We start from the raw sequence: 18,731 nt of genomic DNA on the forward strand, positions 1-18,731 counted from the left end.
GACTTAGAGGCTGTTTAGGATCTGGCCCTAAAGCTATAGAATCTGCCTATCAGTTACATATAATCTAAAATTAATACCTTCCAGATCCTCATTTACAACAACATAGTGCAAGTTGTTTTTAATATTTCCCTAAGAGGTTGGCAGCTACAAAAGCAGAATTAATTATTAGAAATGGCAAATCCAGGGGGGTCCATTCATAGCATCTGAGGTAGCAGGCCGTTGCCTCTTAGCCCATGCTTCTGAACCAGGCAGTCACCAAGGTGCCGCCCTGCCTTGCCTTCTTCCTGCATAGTCAAATGCAACTGTTTGTCTTTTGTGTAGCCACTTCTTACTTCTTTTTTGGCAGTTTCCACAACTTGGGATAAAATCTACTACAGGAGGAAAAGGATGAAAAGATGGCCAATTTGCTACCAAGTTCTGGCACTTTCCGGAAATTCACTTGTGAATCCTTGGCTGCTATTGAGAAGCGAATCACTGCCCAGAAGGCATGCCATGACCAGCAACCAGAAGAGAAACCTCGGCCCCAGCTTGATCTGCAGGCTTTTCAAACACTGCCTGCTCTCTATGGAAATCCTCCTCCAGAGCTCATTGGGGAACCACTGGAGGATCTTGATCCTTACTATAGTGATCACAAGGTCAGAGCTACCCAAAATGCCTGTTGTTATTTTTCTTTGCTTTATAAGTTGTTTATGCTGAAGACTTTGATTTTCATTCCTCTTAAACCACGTACCCATCTTTTTATTTGCTTGAAGGATTGCAGAATTAAAATGAAGAGTGCTCCCTTTGAAGGGTTGTATTATGACACTAGGCAGAGAAGATTGTATGGGTAAATGTGATGTCTTTTATTAGACTAACTAAATACTGTAGTTGGAAACATTGTTCTTTACACTTTTGGTCATGAACACCCTTCTTCAGGCATAGGGAGAGTCTGCTGGTGTTTGTATGGTCTTCTGGGTGGAATAGGAGCTTAAGCCAGTATGCAAAATGCAGGTCTGTGAAAATGCAACTGTGTGGAGGGAAGATCGGGGGGATGTGAGTTAACTATATTAGGATGATTGTATTTAAGTAAGTGATAATAAAAAAAGCACATAGCACAATAAGTGATATCGTAATGAAAAGATTAACTTTCACCTCCAGTAATTAAACAGAAGGAAATTCATCAGTATGAAACACTGGGATTCTGCTTTAGTTCTCTCAAGTGAGGCCAAAGGGGAACTTAACAATTTATGTTAATCTTCTAGATCAGTGAACTTCTCCCACTCTGGATATAACTTGGGAAAGGACAGAATATGAGAATATGTTACTACATGCCATTTTTTTTACTGGTTTATATAAAGGGTTTTCCAGTATATTAGATCCATGTGGAGCCTACACCAAAGCCACTACATTACATGCAGCTTTTCTTTGAGGGATGCTAGTGGGTGCAGCACTGTCACTTGCATTGCAATGCCTCTGGGAATGAAAAATAATAGAATTTTAGGCCCCTAAATTGTTTTGTGAATCCCACCCTAAGTTATCAGAAGCTATTTAAAAATATTCACAACTGGAGGATATTTTTAATTAAGGTAATTAACTTCGTAATCTTTTATAGCAGTGAGGTCCAACATTTTAGGCAGGTATGCCACAAATAGTTCTGCACCATCTTATCCCAGTTCCTGGCCTTATTGGCTGTTCTACTTTCTGCTCACTGCCCCATCTGCCACTGTGCTGTCTGTCCCCTCCCCTGTCTGCTGCATGTCACACACAGAACCTGCTCGTGCCATTTGTGGCACACATTCCACAGGTTGGCCACCCCTGCCGTATAGAGTCACTATCAACCTTAGTGAACCCTGAGAAAGGCCTTGATCTGGAACCTGTTTACACATGGATGCAACTTTATTCACATAAGGAGTCCAATTTGTTTAATGGGAATAGGGCCATAAGTAAAATTACCCATGTGCACAACTTTTTTTAGGATGAGTCTTCAAGAAAGTATCACACTTATAATTTCCAATTTTGTAATGACCTTAATTTACATGGGAAAAAACAGTGGCTTTTAATGATTTTTTAAAGTTATATGTAACAAAAGAAATAGGCAAAATTATAAAGAAACCTTTCAATTTGAACATACAAACAAACAAGTCAGTGATCAAACTCCTATCCATAATTATTTGAAACACTGGCCATGAATATCAATACTTCTTTTCAGTGAATAATAACTGAGGAGTTTTAGTTATTTAGTATCAACTCTATTTTTTTTCCTTTAAAGACATTTATGGTATTGAACAAGAAGAAAACAATCTTCCGATTTAGTGCTACACATGCCTTGTGGATTCTTAGTCCCTTCCATCCAATCCGAAGAGCAGTGATTAAAATCTTGGTACATTCATATCCTTTAAACTGGCTTTACTAACACTTTACAATAAATATGGGAGTCATGGTGTGCTCATATTTTAGAACATGAAATAGGTAGAGCCTTTTCCTGAAAGCAGGAATATAGTTGCTACAAATGACTACATAGATCATTCTGAATCATTTTAGAAATGGTGATTATTTTGTCTCCCTTAAGATGCTTACTAAAAAGACTGTCTTCAGTACATGAAGGAAGAAATGTGCATGGATAGTTCTACAAGGAACTGGTCTTGGAAGACTATGACAGGCTGCTTTGCATGCCAATCACTTTAAAAGGAAAGAGGCCAAATGAGAAGCAGCCCGCAGGTGTGGCAGGGGCCAGTTAGAGAGTTACCTGACCAGGAGGGGCCTGGGCTTGAAGCATATAATCCCAGGGCCTGAGTTGGCCAGGACTCTAACCCTGAGAGCCATGGAGAGAGGAGCTCCTGGGTAGCATGGCTGTACCAGGGGTCCTGGTTAACATCTGACCTTGGGTAAGCCACTCTGGAGGTTTGAGGAAGGGGCTAGGGGGAGCAGTGGGTCCCAATAGGTCTGGGAACAGGGCAAAAGAAGGACAGAGAGGCCTGAAGGATAGGATTAGAGGGTCTGTAGCCTGCAGAAGGGCAGGAGAGAGCAGAGAACTGAAGAGCTGGGAAGCAAGGAGGGCCGTGGTTCTCCTGGCTTCAACTGGCCTAGAAGCAGGGCCAGGGTCTAAGGAGACTGAAGGCCAGGGGCCACTGCCAGAGGCCGAGGGAGCCAGAGGACCTGTAGCTGAAAGAAGGGTATAGACAAAGCAAGGGAGCCCAAGGATTGAGGCCAGGGCCCTGGAGCCCAGAAGGGGTAGAGATAAGAGCTTGAGGGGGCAGGACATGGTGCTCAGGAGTTGCCCACAAAGGCAAAGCACAGATTGAGATGGTGTACTTGGGGGTAGCCTGCAAAGGCAAAGTGCCTGGGTGGAGAAGGAAAGCCTGGAAGCTATACCTGGGAGTAGCTGAGCTAGATGAAGTGCCCAGGCAGAGAGACCCAGTCACAAGGACTGAGGCCATGCCCCAAGGGGGCTGGTGATAGTCACTGATTTATAAAATCTGTGAGTCATGGGCATGGTGTAAGGGGCAGTCAGAGCCATGTCATAAGCACCTAAGGCAAAGTAGAGACACTAGAATACCGACATGAGATCAGGGATCCCTGGGACAGCCTCCATTTCTAAAGATCTAAGAACAACAAGGCGTGGCAGCCAAGGTAAAGAGGGCAAGCCTAAGGGGTGAGCAGCCACCCTTGGGATGAGCACCTGTTACACAGACAAGTAATACAAGGCGTGATACTGAACTCATTTTTACTTGTAAGAATCAAAATCAGTCCCACTAAACTCAATTCTAGACGTAATTCACTGCTTGTTTTGCCTGGGATCACCTCCACGACCTGTGAGGTGTGGACACCATGGATTGGCCAGCCTTTAGACATTGCTTTTCTCCATCAGGGTCACTGTGCTTGTGGTCCAGCTGTAGGGTCTGTGTAAGCTCCTATTTGTTCCAGGGCATAGTAGGGCATCTGCCACATGCAGAACTGCCTCATGAATTGGTTGTCCACAAAGGAGCATAATATATTATAAATGGGAAGATGAGGGACAGGAGGAGGCTAGTGTTGAGCATGGACATCTTTTCCCCACATCTTTACCACAAGTCTTGTATGAGGAAGGAACATCCTTTGGCAAAGGTACTGAACTAAAACACGTGAAATCTGGATTCGGTTCCTATTGCTGTCAAAGCTTTCCTGTGTGAGTATGTTCATGTCACTTAGACTCTGTGCATCTCTCTTCCCCACCTCTAAGTGAAGATAAAAAATGCATCCTACATCAAATACATCTTACATTTGGACTGTGAGCTCTTGGGGGTATGATGCATCTTGACTGTATAACTGTGCCGGTAACATAAATAACATTAATAGCGCCCTATTCCATGATACAATTCAAACCTGATAAATACCTATAAATGAAAGCATTCAGTGTGCTACAGGATTCAAAATCAAACAAATTCAGGCTGATGGAACAAATTGGTGAAGTTGCTGATTACCCTGTAGTTTTCCTTGCCTTAACTCTCGTTACTCACATTATTCACTTTGTTTATTATGTGTACTATTATAACCAATTGTGTGTTCATGGTGGTTATGCCTGATAAGACATCTTCATCTTCATCTCCCACCTGGAACAAGTATGTTGAGTAAGTATTTTTGTGTGTGTGTATATACCTATATATAGACATATATATATATTAGTTCCCTTGTTAATTAGTGCGTGTGCCACATTTATAGCCCTTGTGCAGCATAATCTCATATTGAATTTGGTAGGAATTTTACTTCTGTTGAAACTTAAACAATATGGGCTGGGGGTGTAGAATCATCTTCTGCTTTGTTTTGCAGCGGTTTAAATCCAAAGTAACTCACTGGAGTCCCAATGGGCATGTGCATTAGTGCACTTTTCCTCATGCACATTAAATTTAGTACCTCCAGGCATTTCTAAACATGCTGTGTGGGTGGCAGGGGGGGCACTTGAATTAGAGTGGCTTTAGCTAAAGCACCCCCACCACCATTTTGAAGTGCTACTACATGAGGACGCGGAGGCTGGCTGGAGTGCGGTAATTACCACACTCCAGCAGACTCAATTAATCGAGTTTGCTCTGACGTGCTGTAATTGCAGCATGCCAGAGCAGCCTCCTGGCTAATGTACAGGCACCCTAGCGCACATTAGACTGCCCTAATTCTCTGTAGTGCAAACGCATACTTTTTAGGTGATGCTCAATGCGCAGCAGCCTATTTTATTGTGTGCTATAAATTTATATGAGACTTTTAAAATAGGATACTGCACATTAAAGCACACGTGTAGATGTGCCCACTGTAGATTTTCATTGGGTAAGTGAAGGTAGAATCTGGTTATCTTAACTCCACATTTTTCTATTTATCTTACCTATACCTATCTTTATTCTAAGTTCTGAAGTCCTTCCACAGCTGTTACTCATTCTTACCCAGGAAAATCTATAAATCAACATTGAGCAAGGATTTCAAGATCAATGTTTTACGTTCATTTGAACAATGTTGATTCAGTGTGCATTCTTTACTCATAGAAAAATTCCACAGATGTTTTTTGCCTGTGTGACTCTATTAGTAAGGCTCTCATTTTCAGCATTGCCAATTCTTATACTTTTATCACTAAAATTACAGTAATCGGCATTTTTCTTAAAGCCTGGCTCTTGAGAGAACCTGAGAATTCAGACAATATTTTCAGAATCTGTTTTTTTTTCCTAAGTAAAAAAGGCTACAGATTTTCTGAGTACCAAATAAATGCCTTTAGAATTCTCTGAGGGGATTTCTGTCTTGCTGAAATAAGTGCACTCAATAAAACCCGCAAAGATTTTACTGACAGTAAAAAATTACTACCTTAAAATGAAAAGCCCTTAAAGCTTTTTAAACATTCTGGATAGAAGTTGAAACCAGAGGCGCAAAGTAAACAATGCTTAGTGCATTGAATGAGCATTTTGGGGTGTTGAACCAGTGGAAGATATGGAATATGGCTGAATTTATTTACAAGTAGCTATTGAGAACGGATGCCTCACATTTTGGGTGTCTAACATGAAACACCTTAAGATTTTAGCCGAGAAAACTGGCAATCCAGACAAGTATGCCCCAGATTCTGATAATGATAGCCATGTCAACTAATATTTCAAATTGCCTCTTAGTTAGCCAGTTCCCAATTAAATTAATCGGAGTCTTTCCATTACCTCGCTGAGGGTATTGGTTCAGGTCCTTGGAGCTGTCAGAATCCAGAGAGAGAGTAGGCTTGAGTGCAACTTATATCCTCTTCCATTAATTGTGGATACTCTTGCTTTTCTTGGTTACTCTGATCCCCAGGTACACTTTCACTGGCATTTACACTTTTGAATCATTGATAAAAATATTGGCAAGAGGATTCTGTCTGAATGAATTCACTTTTCTTCGAGATCCATGGAATTGGCTGGATTTCATTGTTATTGTTCTGGCGTAAGTAAGGCTTCACGTGTGTGTGTTTCTTTAAGAGAGCTAAATTGTTCTTGCCTGTGTTTATTTTCTGTAGAACTTTTCACTGACATATTGTATTTTGCACTCAGATACAAAAAAAATGTAAGGAGTGAGTGTTAACTGCACTTGAAAAACTACCCATATTTCCCCCTTTATTTTATGGCTTCAAGCATAGCAAGAGCATATTTGTCTCACAAAAAGAGTGGGAGGCTCTATAGAGGAAGGCAGCTTATATGCAGTAGTCCATCGCATGGGAACTGGCAGCCATTTTATATGAAACTGGGTCTGACATGACAAAGATTGATGCAATGTATCTGTTTTGTCCAAAAGAGTGAATGAATGTGTGCGTGTGAAGACAGAATGGCCACAAATATATGGACACCGTGTTAGTCAGTGGATCAAGTCTGGCATCAACTACATTTGAACTTGATCTAGCTGTAATTAGCAAATGCAGTGGCTGCGAAATACAATCAAATCCATTAAGCTACAGCACTAAAACATACTCCAGTTCCATAAGCCTGTCAAGACTGTCTGTGAGCCACATTGTTCAAGTTGCATGTGGGATGTCTTGTTTGCTATCTCTTTCCAGTTTAAAAGCATGGAGAGGTAAAATGTTTTAGTCCAGGTTTTGCTTGATTGTTCCAAACAGTTGAAGTGCTGCATGGGATAAGATTTTTCAGCTCAGGCTTTTATTTTGCTTAACCCAACTAGCAAACACATGCATGGATCCTCAGCACAGCTCTAGGGCTGGGAGGGCCCAGGCAAATTCCACAGCTCCGGGGCTATGCTGTTTTTAACCCTCCCTATTCCCTGCCAATCGTGACCAGGCTATTTTAGCATCCCCTCCCCTGAACAGCAAGCCCCTGAATTGGACACCCCCATGAACCCACCAACCCCCCAGTCCCACCAGGCCCCTTCCAAGTGACCCCCTCGCCCTCCAGATTTACTCACCTCTGGCTGTCTGCACAAACACATGCATGAATCTAACTCAGGTTTAAGGGTCTCAAAGCCATGTAACCTGAGCTAGGTCTTTCAAATGCTTGTTTGCCCTCTCAATGTATTCCCAGGCATAGCTCACTAAGAGCTCAGCTCAGTCAGGAGAGAGGTGAGGATCTAGCTACCAAGCCCAAATACAGCTACAAGGCTTAACCATTTCTTAAATCCTGGGCGTCTAAGGGCACTATTCATTACCATTCTAAAGAAAGGAGTAGCAAATTATAGCACTACAGCTGAAAAGAAACCTAGATACACCTTGTGTGGGGACCAGATATGAGCAAACTGCGCCACTGATTCAGGTCAAGATCTGACACTAAAAGTCAAGACGACGGCTTGAGCCATCTGTACGAATCAGGATTTGGAAGGTCTGAAAGCTGTAACAAAGCGGTAAGTGAAGTGATGGTGCCAGAAGGCAAAGTAAAAGCCTAGAGCAGGAGCCAGGGGTACAGCCAAATGTTGGGAGCAATGAAAACAGAGAAACCATAAAAGTATTAGGAGAAAAGATGGATTTGTGTGGACTGGCCTGACTCCCACTGCTAAGAGCTGCCCCAGGTACCTAGGAGCATCTACCAGCACTGAGTTGCTGGTTCTCCAAAACAACTTGTCCAGGCACAATCCAGTGGAAGCTAATTCAGCTATTGCCTACCTAGCCCCACGTGGGGTAGGTCCAGCCAGCTGTCAGCCACTTGGAGACCCTGACGTGTGTGTGTGTGTGTGTGTGTGTGTGCGCGCACGCGCGTGTGTGTGTGTTTGGAGACCCTGACGTGTGTGTGTGTGTAGAATAAAGCTTGGTTGCTGGGGGGTTTTCGTTTTAAACAAAAGTTTTTGTCTATGCAAAAAGTGGAATTCTGGTGACATCAAATTCTACTTCCTGCTATGCATAAAACTGGTGTGAGTTTGTACATAGAGAAAGGATTGAACAGTAGTAGTATCAGTAAGAAGAGGAACAAAGACAGTATTTCAGACATACTTAGGAAGTATCAAGTATCAAGTTGAGTGCCCTGTCCCTTGATTGTTCCCGGTGGTAGTCCTGGGGCCAGTTTTGTTCAATATCTTCAGGTGGGATGGAGTGCACTCTCAGCAAGTCTGCAGATGACACCAAACTAGAGGGAGTAGTGGGTATGCTGGAGGGTAGGGCTAGGATTCAGAGTGACCTAGACAAATTGGAGGAGTGGACCAAAAGAAATCGCATGAGGTTCAGCAAGGACAAGTGCAAAGTCCTGCACTTAGGGTAGAACAATCCCTGCACCAGTACAGGCTGGGGACCAACTGGCTCTGCAGAAATGGGATTAGGGTTATGGTGGACAATAAGCTGAATATGAGCCAACAGTGTGCCCTTGTTGCCAAAAAGGTAACAGCATACTGGGCTGCATTAGTAGAAGCATTGCCAGCAGGTTGAGGGAAGTGATTATTCTTCTCTGTTTGGCATCGGTGAGGCCACATCTGCTCAGTTTTGAGCCCCCACTACAGAAGGATGTGGACAAATTGGAGAGAGTCCGGCAGAAGGCAACAAAAATGGTGAGGGGGCTGCAGCACATGACTTATGAGGAGAGGCTGAGGGAACTGGGCTTATTTAATCTGGAGAAGAGAAGACTGAGGGGGGATTCAATAGCAGCCTTCAACTACCTGAAGCGGGGTTCGAAAGAGGACGGAGCTGGACTGTGCTTAGTGGTGGCAGATGACAGAACAAGGAGCAATGGGCTCAAGTTGCAGCAAGAGAAGTTTAGGTTAGATATTAGGAAAAACTTTCTCACGAGGAGGGCAGTAAAGCACTCGAACAGGCTGTCCAGAAAGGTGATGGACTCTCCATCCTTGGAGGTTTTTAAGACCTAGCTGGACAAAGCCTTGGCTGGGATAATCTAGTTGGGGTTGGTCCTGCTTTGAGCACGGGGTTGGACTAGATTTGACCTCCTGAGCTCCCTTCCAGCCCTCATTTCCTATGATTAGTAGGATAAGTAATCAAGAATTGCTAGACTGATTCTGGGTGTATGACAGGGAAGACCACTTTTTGGGGGGGACTAGGTTGCTTGTAGGCAATTTGATATACTTCCATTGTGGGAACAAGAGAAACTGTTATTTTGTATTGATTCATTTTAGTCTGGATTCTTTCAGGAGGGGACTTGCAGTGCAGGGAGAATATGTAGTTTTATGAGGGGCCTGGGGAGAAAGTGCGCTGTAAAATTTTTATTGGGGATTCAGTCAAAAATATGTATGCTCTCCTCTCAGTCTAGATTGGTCTGAAAAATGTCAGTGTTGTCTTTATTTGAGAGTGTATAATGTTCAAAGATGTTGTCAGCATACATAACCAAGCACTAATCAAAAAATAAATCCCTAATTTGTCCTGGCTAGGATAAGCCTCTGATGATGATTTATTAATGCTCAAAATTGTGTATGCTCAGAAGAGTTAGCAGTTAAGAACCCCTGTATATAAAATAGTTGAACTATTCATTCGTGTTGATAGACAGTTGTGTCACATCCTTATTTTACAGATATGCCGGAGAGTTTAGTGACTTAGGCAGTGTTTCAGTCCTTCGCACATTCAGGGTACTGAGAGCTTTAAAAACCATTTCAATAGTGCCAGGTAAGCCTGTTCTTGGAATACAGCTACAAGTGAGTCCATCCTCCAACCTCTTCACTCTTTTGTCAGATCTTTTGTTTTTATCTTTCACTTGTTTATATACTGTGTATTTGTAGGCCTGGTTTAACGTCTCAGCCTTGTTGGCCTACTCAGGATAATTAAGCCAATAGAAACAATTTGCTGTCTCTCTTTGTTTATGTCTAAGAATTTTAAAAAATCTTTATAATATCTGCTATGCAGAATTCTCTTCTGGTTGCTCTTATTTTTCATAATATTTTGACTGTGCAATGTCTCCAGTATCTTAACAGACTTGTGCATTATCATTAATGTTTATTGTGATAAGATCAAATCTCATTTGGTTTTTTGTTTATTCTTTAAGCAGACACTCAGTGGAAGAGTTGTCTGTTTAAGGCTACATAAAAATGAAGTACAGGCCATTGATTTGGTGCATTGTCTCTTTCTGGACACTGTATTGATGCACTAGTTATGAAACTCTGGCCACTAGACATTGTTTAAAAAGAATGATACTTTTGTGGTTCAGCTTCTCAGTCTATAAACTGTTTTATCTCCTTAGGATTGAAGGTCATCGTAGGTGCACTTATTCAGTCTGTTAAGAAACTTGCTGATGTGATGATCCTGACTGTTTTCTGCCTGAGTGTCTTTGCCCTCGTAGGGCTCCAGCTCTTTAAGGGTAATTTGAGAAATAAGTGTGTCAGGAACCACACTAAAATAAATAACTCAATATATGTGGACAATAAGACATGGGACTCTTATGATGCCTTCCTTAACGAGTCAGGTAATTTTTTTCTTATTTCCTTTATGAAAATACGGGTAAGATTAATTGTTACTACAACTTAATGTAATTCAAAATGCCAGCGTAGTTGCAAAATCCAGGGGCAATTTCCACCCCTTCCTTCCTTCCTTCCCCTTCTGCCATGTTCCTGGAAATTTCCTCTAATATCCAACAGCATTGCCCAGTATGATATGATAACAACTGAAATACATATTATTACAGTCTCTGGTGTAATTTCTAAAAGTTCTATCTTTACTGTTTGATGAATAGGTATAAGCATCTATAGTTTTACATACTGTTAAGTAGCCTACAAATATATGAGTTTTGATGCAGATTACCAGAGAATCCACTAAATTGCTTCTTTTGTCCCTTAAGTTGCATTTATTTCATATGTCTCTCTTCACTGCAATGAATTTTACAGCTGAAAATATGGTTGGGTCAATCAGAGATAGGTGAACATGCACAGATCATTTTCAAAGAAGATACAGCGTTTACTGTAGCATGTTCTCTGTCAAGGAAAGGAAGAGCTCATGCAGAAGTTATATCTCACCATACACCAGGGAATCCACACAGGAGAAACATTTTAGATACTGTGAAATGTGGGAGAAGCTTCAACCTTTAGGGAAATCTCAACATATACAAGAGATTTCAGAAGCAGGGAAAACAATTATAAACATGGCATATGGCATAAACTGTACTACTAAAGGAGAGATTAATGTAAGCTATAGATGCCATGTAGAAGTGATGCCGCTTGTACACACTGGATGTGAAGGAAGCTTGTGATCTTTCAAAACATTTCAGAAAATCCTGGGCAGCACAGCAGGTATTTATATGTACCAAAATGTGGGAAAATGGGGGAAAACCTTTAGTGCTAAGAAAATTCTCAAAATGAACCAGAAAATCCCACACAGGATCCAAACAATTTCCATGTGCAGAATGGAAACAAAGCCATATTTGATTCTTTCTTATCTGGAAGGAAAATTAGTAAAATACCAGAGATTTTCCATGCAATAGTAAAAATTGGTGCAAATAAGAACCTCAAATTAGTCCAGAGAAATAAGTAGAAACAGAAACACTCTCCATAGGGCTCATTTTGTCCTATCAGTTGTCAAATGCAAAACTGACCCGGGTCCAATATTAAGATGGATAAATGAAGGATTCAGAGGTCAGAAAATTCAAATGTTAAGATTGTTTCATAAAGAGTAACTCGGCCACGCAGGTCATGTATATTTTTGGCAGGATATGCATTATGCCTCCTAGAGAAATATTGTTTTTGCCACCATGGGTACTGGTCTTTGGTACTGTTGTTTGCTTACCATATTTACTTGAATCCAAGATAAGTTCCCCCTCCCCCCCAATATGGGGGACGAAAGCCCCATCTTGGATTTGAGTACTAGCCCACGGCAGCCAGGCAGCAGTTCAGTTAGAGCTGAGCCATTTCCTTTCCCAGGCCAGGAAGACTCATTTGGCAGGGGAGGGGGCTCACATCCAGGAGAGTTTGAGGGAGACCATGGGCAGGGGGCATGTTGGAATGGGGGAGACCCACATATGTGGCTTGGGGAAGATGCAAAAAAGACTGCACAGCCTACCCCCCCACCCCACCCAGCTGCCCCTTGCCCCCCCTATTCTCAGTCTTGGCTCTGGTCCCTCCAGCCCTGACCCAGCCATTTCTTCCTAGCTGGGGCTGGGCTGGGTCCACTGTTGCTGCTGAACAGAACCACAGCAGGAAGTAAGCAGTGGGAGTGGGAGGGAGGGAAGAGGGCAGGCACAGGGTGGCAGGCAGACTGAAGGAGGGAGCAGAGGGTGGGGGCAGGCAGGCAGGCAAAGGAGGACCCTTGATCCTGCTGCTGCTTTCCGCACTGAAGCAATGGAGCGGCTGAATTTAAAATGACCCCTCACTAGTTAGAACAATTATGACACGTTTATAAGCACCCATGTATAGAATCTAATAATTGGGGGATTGTCTTAAATTTGAAGCCATCTTGGATTCAGGTAAATGTAGTAATTTCTTAGTCTTAAAACTGTGTTAAGATCACATGGCTAAATGATGGAATCAGGAATTCTTATCACTGTTACCTTTTTTCCCTTTCTTGCTGCTCTCCGAAAATCAGTTGCATGCAATCATTGTATCTTACCTTAAAAAAAATTATAAGCTTTGGGGGCAAAAGTACAAAAGTCTATTAGCAAATCTGTCCCTTAGTGTACAATTGTCATGGTGGTTAGGAAGGGCTTGAGAGAGGTGTGATTTGAAGGAAGGCCAGAGAAAGCAGTTCTTGAGGCTTAAGGCATTTTACATAAGGGTTTCCTCTACCCTTTTGCCTCATTTTTAGGCGGTGCTATCTTGTTGTGCAATTAAGCTGAAGCAGCACAGTGTCTTTCAATCACCATGCCCATGGTAGAAGCTATAGACTGAATCTTTTAAGGCCAGGTGATGCATAGGATCATAGGAATGTAGGGATCTCATGAGGTCGTCTAGTCCAGTCCCTTCTGCAGGAAAGGATCATCTGCAGCCAGACCATCCCAGCCACTCTCTGTATAACCTGCTCTGGTTATAGAGGAATGGAAACTTCACAACTCCTCTAGGTAGCCTATCCCACATTGAACCACTCTCATAGTCAGAAAGTTCTACTTAATCTCCAGTCTAATTTTCTTCTGCTGCAATTTGTGGCCATTGCTCCTAGTCCTATCTCTTACAGCCATAGAGAAAATGTGCATCTCCATCCTCTTTATAATTGCCCTTCAGGTATTTGAAGACTGTTTAGTTTCCTTGCATTGTAGTTATGTTTACAATGCAGATTACAGGACACGTCTACATGAGATGCTTTACTCAAGATTAGAGCTAATGATTGCACAGTAGTCACATCTACATGAGACCCCCCACAGCATAGTTGTCCGTTGCATAACCGAGTACTAAATGGCTGCACAGTAACCAGTGTTACTGTGCAGTAGCATCCCAGCATGGTTGCTTAGTGACACTTACTGTGCACAAGCTCATTACTATTGCACAGTAATAATGAGTTACTGCGCAGTAAGCATCTTGTGTAGACGCAGCCAGTAAGCATCACCGTCTATACAGGCAAATGCTTACTGTGCAGTAGTTAGCTCTAACCCTATAAATACAAGTAACAAATTTATGCTTGATTACTTACTGCACAGTATGGCACAAGTAGACGGCTGACTGGGAGCTCCCATCCCCGGCCCCACGATTGCGGAGTGGGGCCGTTTGGAGCTCCCTGCTGCCAGCACAGGGGAACATTGTCCCCACCTAGGTTCTGGTGACAGAGGCTGCCCCAGCAGCAGGCAGCTCCTGGAGGTAGGGACAAATGTCCTGGGCCCTGCCAAGAGATAGCTGTCACTTGGTTCCATGCTCCCTGCCAGCCCCTGGGCTAGCACCCAGGGGGAGCCTAGAGCTCCTATGGCTGCTGCAGGGGCCTGGTGCAGGGCCTCAGGGAAAGGGAGCAGTCTGCTGCTAGGAGCAGCAAATCTGCTTCTGCACCCCTGCATGTGTAGAAGCATGCCCAGGACAGTTTACTCTAGAATAGTGTACTCTAGAGTAAACTGTTCCAGCATTATTTGCATGGATAGATGCACCCACAGGGTGTGTCTACATATCATTGTATGGCAACATTATTATGTTGCATGCTTTAGTACTTCCTTTTGGAAGTACTAAAACACGGCGCAGTAACCACCCATACTACATAGTACAGGCGGTACACACTTAAACTTCTCCACAAAGTCACCATAGTGGTGTGCTATAAGCAGGGAGTGTGCTTCTATGGTGATGTAGCTAGTGAACACATGTAGACCTGTGTGATCGCTATAGCGTTGTAGTGCTTCATACAGCACTGTGTAGACACGCCCACAGAGTAGCATGGAAGGACTCAATCTAGCTTTAAATAACATAGCTTAGGAGTCAGAAGCTCTCTACCCATAGCAGCATGGAGCTTTGTGCAGGCTAATTTATCCTGCTTTAACGGTAATCACCCTGAGTCATTGCAATCAATAGAATCATTGCACATAAATTAACTGAAGAGAAATGATGGTGTTTGGACTTGCTTCTGTTGTTATAGTGGGTCTGTTTAAGACTTACCAAGCATAAGCCTGTGTGTAGTCTGCGTAATGATGTCTGAGATTAATACAGTAACTGTTACTATGCAAGTATAACCCAGTTCTTTCAAACATAGTCTTTTCACAAGATTTTATTTAGCTTTAACTATCTGTTGACCTTGAATATTTACATTTTCTTCAGAAAAAGGAAATACAATACAAATGCTAAATTTCTTAAAGAACCAAAATTTTAAGTAATTTAACTTGTAAACGAATTATCGAATTTCCATGTACATTCTCAGACACAACATAAATGCTATAAGTTTGGAGAAAACCTTTTATATTTTTTCATGCAAAAGTAAGAGGTTGATTTCTTAGTTTTGGTGTTCAATGGCTTCACCCTGCAGTAAAGGATTATGACTGACATTTTCATAACCAGAGTAGTATCACACTATTAGTGTTCTGCAGTGCAAACCAAAGAGGATGGTGATGCCAATTCTGTGCTTATCTTCATGCAAACTGGGGGGGTACTTTGCCAAAAGTAAGTAACTGTAGATTACATCAGATCCAGTTGCCATTAACCAGATAGGGTCAAATCCTCTTTCATATTTGTGCACTGAAGTGGGGGTTAAGTAGTTGCATAACCGCAAGTTTTGGCAGGTATGCACAGTTTGGAGTCCATTTCCATCTATGGTAGAACAGAATCTTCCTCTGGGCATATCTACTGGATGAGAGAATGAAGCATAGAGGGATCCTCCAAACTTTTAGCTCAATTCCTGTGTTGTTATGGCACTTGCCAAGGGAGCGGGAAATTCAGATTCTAGTCCTGGCCTCATCCCCTCATCACCAGAGGGGCTCTGAGACAGTGCATTGCTAAATCACCCTCGTAGGGAGCTCAGGATGTTGCCAGCACCACTTCATGAGCTATGGCAGGGTTGTCAGACTCACCTAGTACCCTGGGCCATATCTGGACCATGGGGTTCTTGCAGCCTGGATCTGGATGTGGCAGCAGCAAGGGTTAACGCAGCCATTGTGCTCTCTATGCCATTGACACATTTCCCAGCATGCCTCTGTACCCCAGATCTTGGCAGTGGGCTCACTCCCTGTTACCCGCCCTTAAATTCCCAGCCTCTAGGAAAACCATGGGCCAGACAACATGCACTTTTACATGTGCTCCAGCATGTTCTGATTAGAACACATCAGAGCAGACTCTGTTAATCGATCTCCAGTGTGCTGCAGCATCTCATGCATCCAGCGTCCTGCATTTCAAAACAGCAGGGGGCTACTTTAACTAAAGCTCATCTAACACCATGAGACACTGAGGGTCTCGCAAGTAAAGCGGCTCCCAAGAGCCATTCTAATTAAAATGCACTGCCCTCCCCCGAACACATGTATAGGCATCCCAGAGCTCTGCAGGCTAGATCTAGCCCAAGGGCCGTACATTTGACACCCCTGATCTACAGCATCAGTAGTTATGAAGCAGGTGCCTCAGCTCCAGTATTATGGTGTTCCAAAGGAGGTTCAGTGAACTGTAGGTGGTCTAGCCTGTGAGAGTTTAGACCTTTATAGTAATTGGAGTTCTTCAAGTTGTGTTGTCCTCATATATGTTCATTTACCTCCTTCCTGTTACTATGAATATCTATCATATCTAGATTCTGTGGCAACATAGGAACAGATTTGCAGTTGGGCCAGCACTGCCCTTTATGCCTTTGTTCTGGGACAGCCAGGGGTGAATGTGTGAACTCTAAAAATACTGCTGGGCAAAAGACTCCAATTGTGAGTACCTGGGGCAGAGGGCTGTCTGGTGCCCCAAACTGAAATAACAGAAAGAGAGAGAGAGAGCATATTCCAAATCATTTTGATTTCTATATTGGTAGGCAACGTTTCTTTCTTCTTATAGCGCCATTTTTGATCTTTGCACACACGCGCGCACACACACACGTGTCACTGCATTTTTACTACAATTTGTATTAATCTAGAAGATTAGATTAGAAAGCATTTTAAATGTACTGTGCTTTAATTTCTGTTACAGCAAATGTTGCCAAAAAGAACGGCACCTCAGATAACTTACTGTGTGGCAATGGCTCAGAAGCTGGGTAAGTTTTGATTTTGAATTTTTCTTTCATTGCTTCTGTATTTTGGGGCTTAGCTCAAGGCATGGGAACAGAAACAAGTTGACCATGGCATAAATTAGGATGTGAAATTACAGCATGTTAGCCAATCCATGGTAACTGGCCATGAGCACACTCTCTTACCCTGGGGTCAATGAAAGCTGCCTCATGGCAGCTTACCCCTCAGGGGTACAGCCTCAGAATTGAAACTTCCTAGACCTTAAATGCTGGAGTCTGGAAGTGAGAGAGGGACAGTGGGTAAAAAAACCTGGTCAGACCCAGTTCACTTTCCCTTTTAGCATCCACTCTCTGCCACTGTCAGACGCAGGCCAATTTGATGTGCTGTAGGGTCATGGGCTCATCATGAAAAACTATAAACCTCCCTTAATAAGGGAGGCCACTGAGGACACACCAAATGATTACTTGGGACAACAAAAGAGAAAACAGGAAGAGGAATGAGGTCTTAGGTTAATAACAAGGGATCTGGAAGGGGACACTAAGCAGAGCATACTGGCCAGTGCTCACTGCCCCCTGAATGAGCTGAGGGAGCCTATGAATGCTGACCAGTGAAACTCATCTCAGGGACACGGACAGAGGAGTGACAGGAAGACAGCCCCACAATCACCCAGGTTCTCCCCAGCCAGAGCCTCCTTCCTGGTCTTATAGATGGCCGGCTTGGCCAGACCCAGTAGGAGGTCCTGAGGCTTGGTGGGCCCATGGATAGAGAGCGCATAACAAAAAAGATACAGGGAGAATTGCAGCCAGAACCTCATCAGGACGTTCTGGAGGAGGTGAAAGAAGGGTTGCAACCTGGTGTACTTGATGTAGGCCTGTATCTGTTGGCAACAGGGACAGGTCTGTGGTGTCCATAAAGTGCACCAGATACATGCCTGTGGTGACAGCTCCATGGAGATGCCACCAGCTGAGGTCCCCAGTGGATGCATGCCCATGGTGATGGCTCCATGGAGATGCTACCAGCTGAGGTCCCCAGTGGCTTGTGGGATGAGGATTAAATACAGAGTTGTCCACTGGGGACTTCCACTCTGCCCTCACCTAAACTGTTCTGCCACTTGTTGTCAGGGTGGGATGAGGATGGAATAATGTGCAGAGCATGACCATGTAGAGCTAATGCAGATGGGCTGTTCAGACTTGTTCTAGCTTGATATCCCCCAGCCTGCTGAGACAGTGGTGTGGGGAGCACAGTGGGACCTGCTGAAGCAGTGGCCCCATAGCTCACTTCAGAGGGCTGGGGGATACCAGGGTGCAGGGACTGCCCTTGTGCAGGACCTTGTTGATATAGACAAGGACAGTGTGTGGTAAGATAGCCTTTACCTCCTGGAGTAAGCAGCAGGGAGCATGCAGTGTGAGTAGCTCCATGTGCTGCCAGCACAGAAGGCTCTGCCCACCCCTGCCCAGCATAGTTCAGGAGGCCTCCGATATGAGTAATGTTGTCCAGAACCATCCTCCAGCATATCTGGGGACCTCTGTCACTAGCACTACCAGCTGGAAGTTTTTCAGGAGGGTCTTGGTGAGGAGGAACCCGGAGGTGGAGACCAGCGTCCAGGCCCTGAAGAGGTCCTTGTAGAAATCTGGCAGCTCCTGCAGGTCCTGCTTGGAGATATCTCACAGCAGAAGAGCTGCTGGTCATATCAGAAACCTCAGAGGCAGTAGAGGAAGGTGTGGCTGATCCAGTGACATACCAATGAGGGTGGGTAGAGGGAGCCATGGCCCCCAGGTGCTTGCCTGGGGGGGTGCTGGCCAGAGAGGCTGGGGCACCTCCCACGTTTTG

At 43.7% G+C, this 18,731-nt stretch overlaps 1 protein-coding gene across 1 annotated transcript in view; it reads left to right on the top strand.

Annotated features, from left to right (window-relative positions):
• The first annotated feature begins 395 nt into the window (after positions 1-395).
• LOC109291079 (sodium channel protein type 5 subunit alpha-like) overlaps positions 396-18,731 on the top strand; it is an 87,704-nt gene continuing 69,368 nt past the window's right edge. The window contains exons 1-7 of the mRNA XM_019507939.1: positions 396-635; positions 2,249-2,363; positions 4,472-4,586; positions 6,271-6,399; positions 9,903-9,994; positions 10,566-10,787; positions 16,864-16,927. Coding sequence (XP_019363484.1) covers positions 396-635; positions 2,249-2,363; positions 4,472-4,586; positions 6,271-6,399; positions 9,903-9,994; positions 10,566-10,787; positions 16,864-16,927 — 977 coding nt within the window. The remainder of the gene's footprint in view (positions 636-2,248; positions 2,364-4,471; positions 4,587-6,270; positions 6,400-9,902; positions 9,995-10,565; positions 10,788-16,863; positions 16,928-18,731) is intronic.

Source organism: Gavialis gangeticus, unplaced genomic scaffold, assembly GCF_001723915.1.
Source record: "Gavialis gangeticus isolate Ggan-Ray unplaced genomic scaffold, GavGan_comp1, whole genome shotgun sequence".
Lineage (NCBI taxonomy): Eukaryota > Metazoa > Chordata > Crocodylia > Gavialidae > Gavialis > Gavialis gangeticus.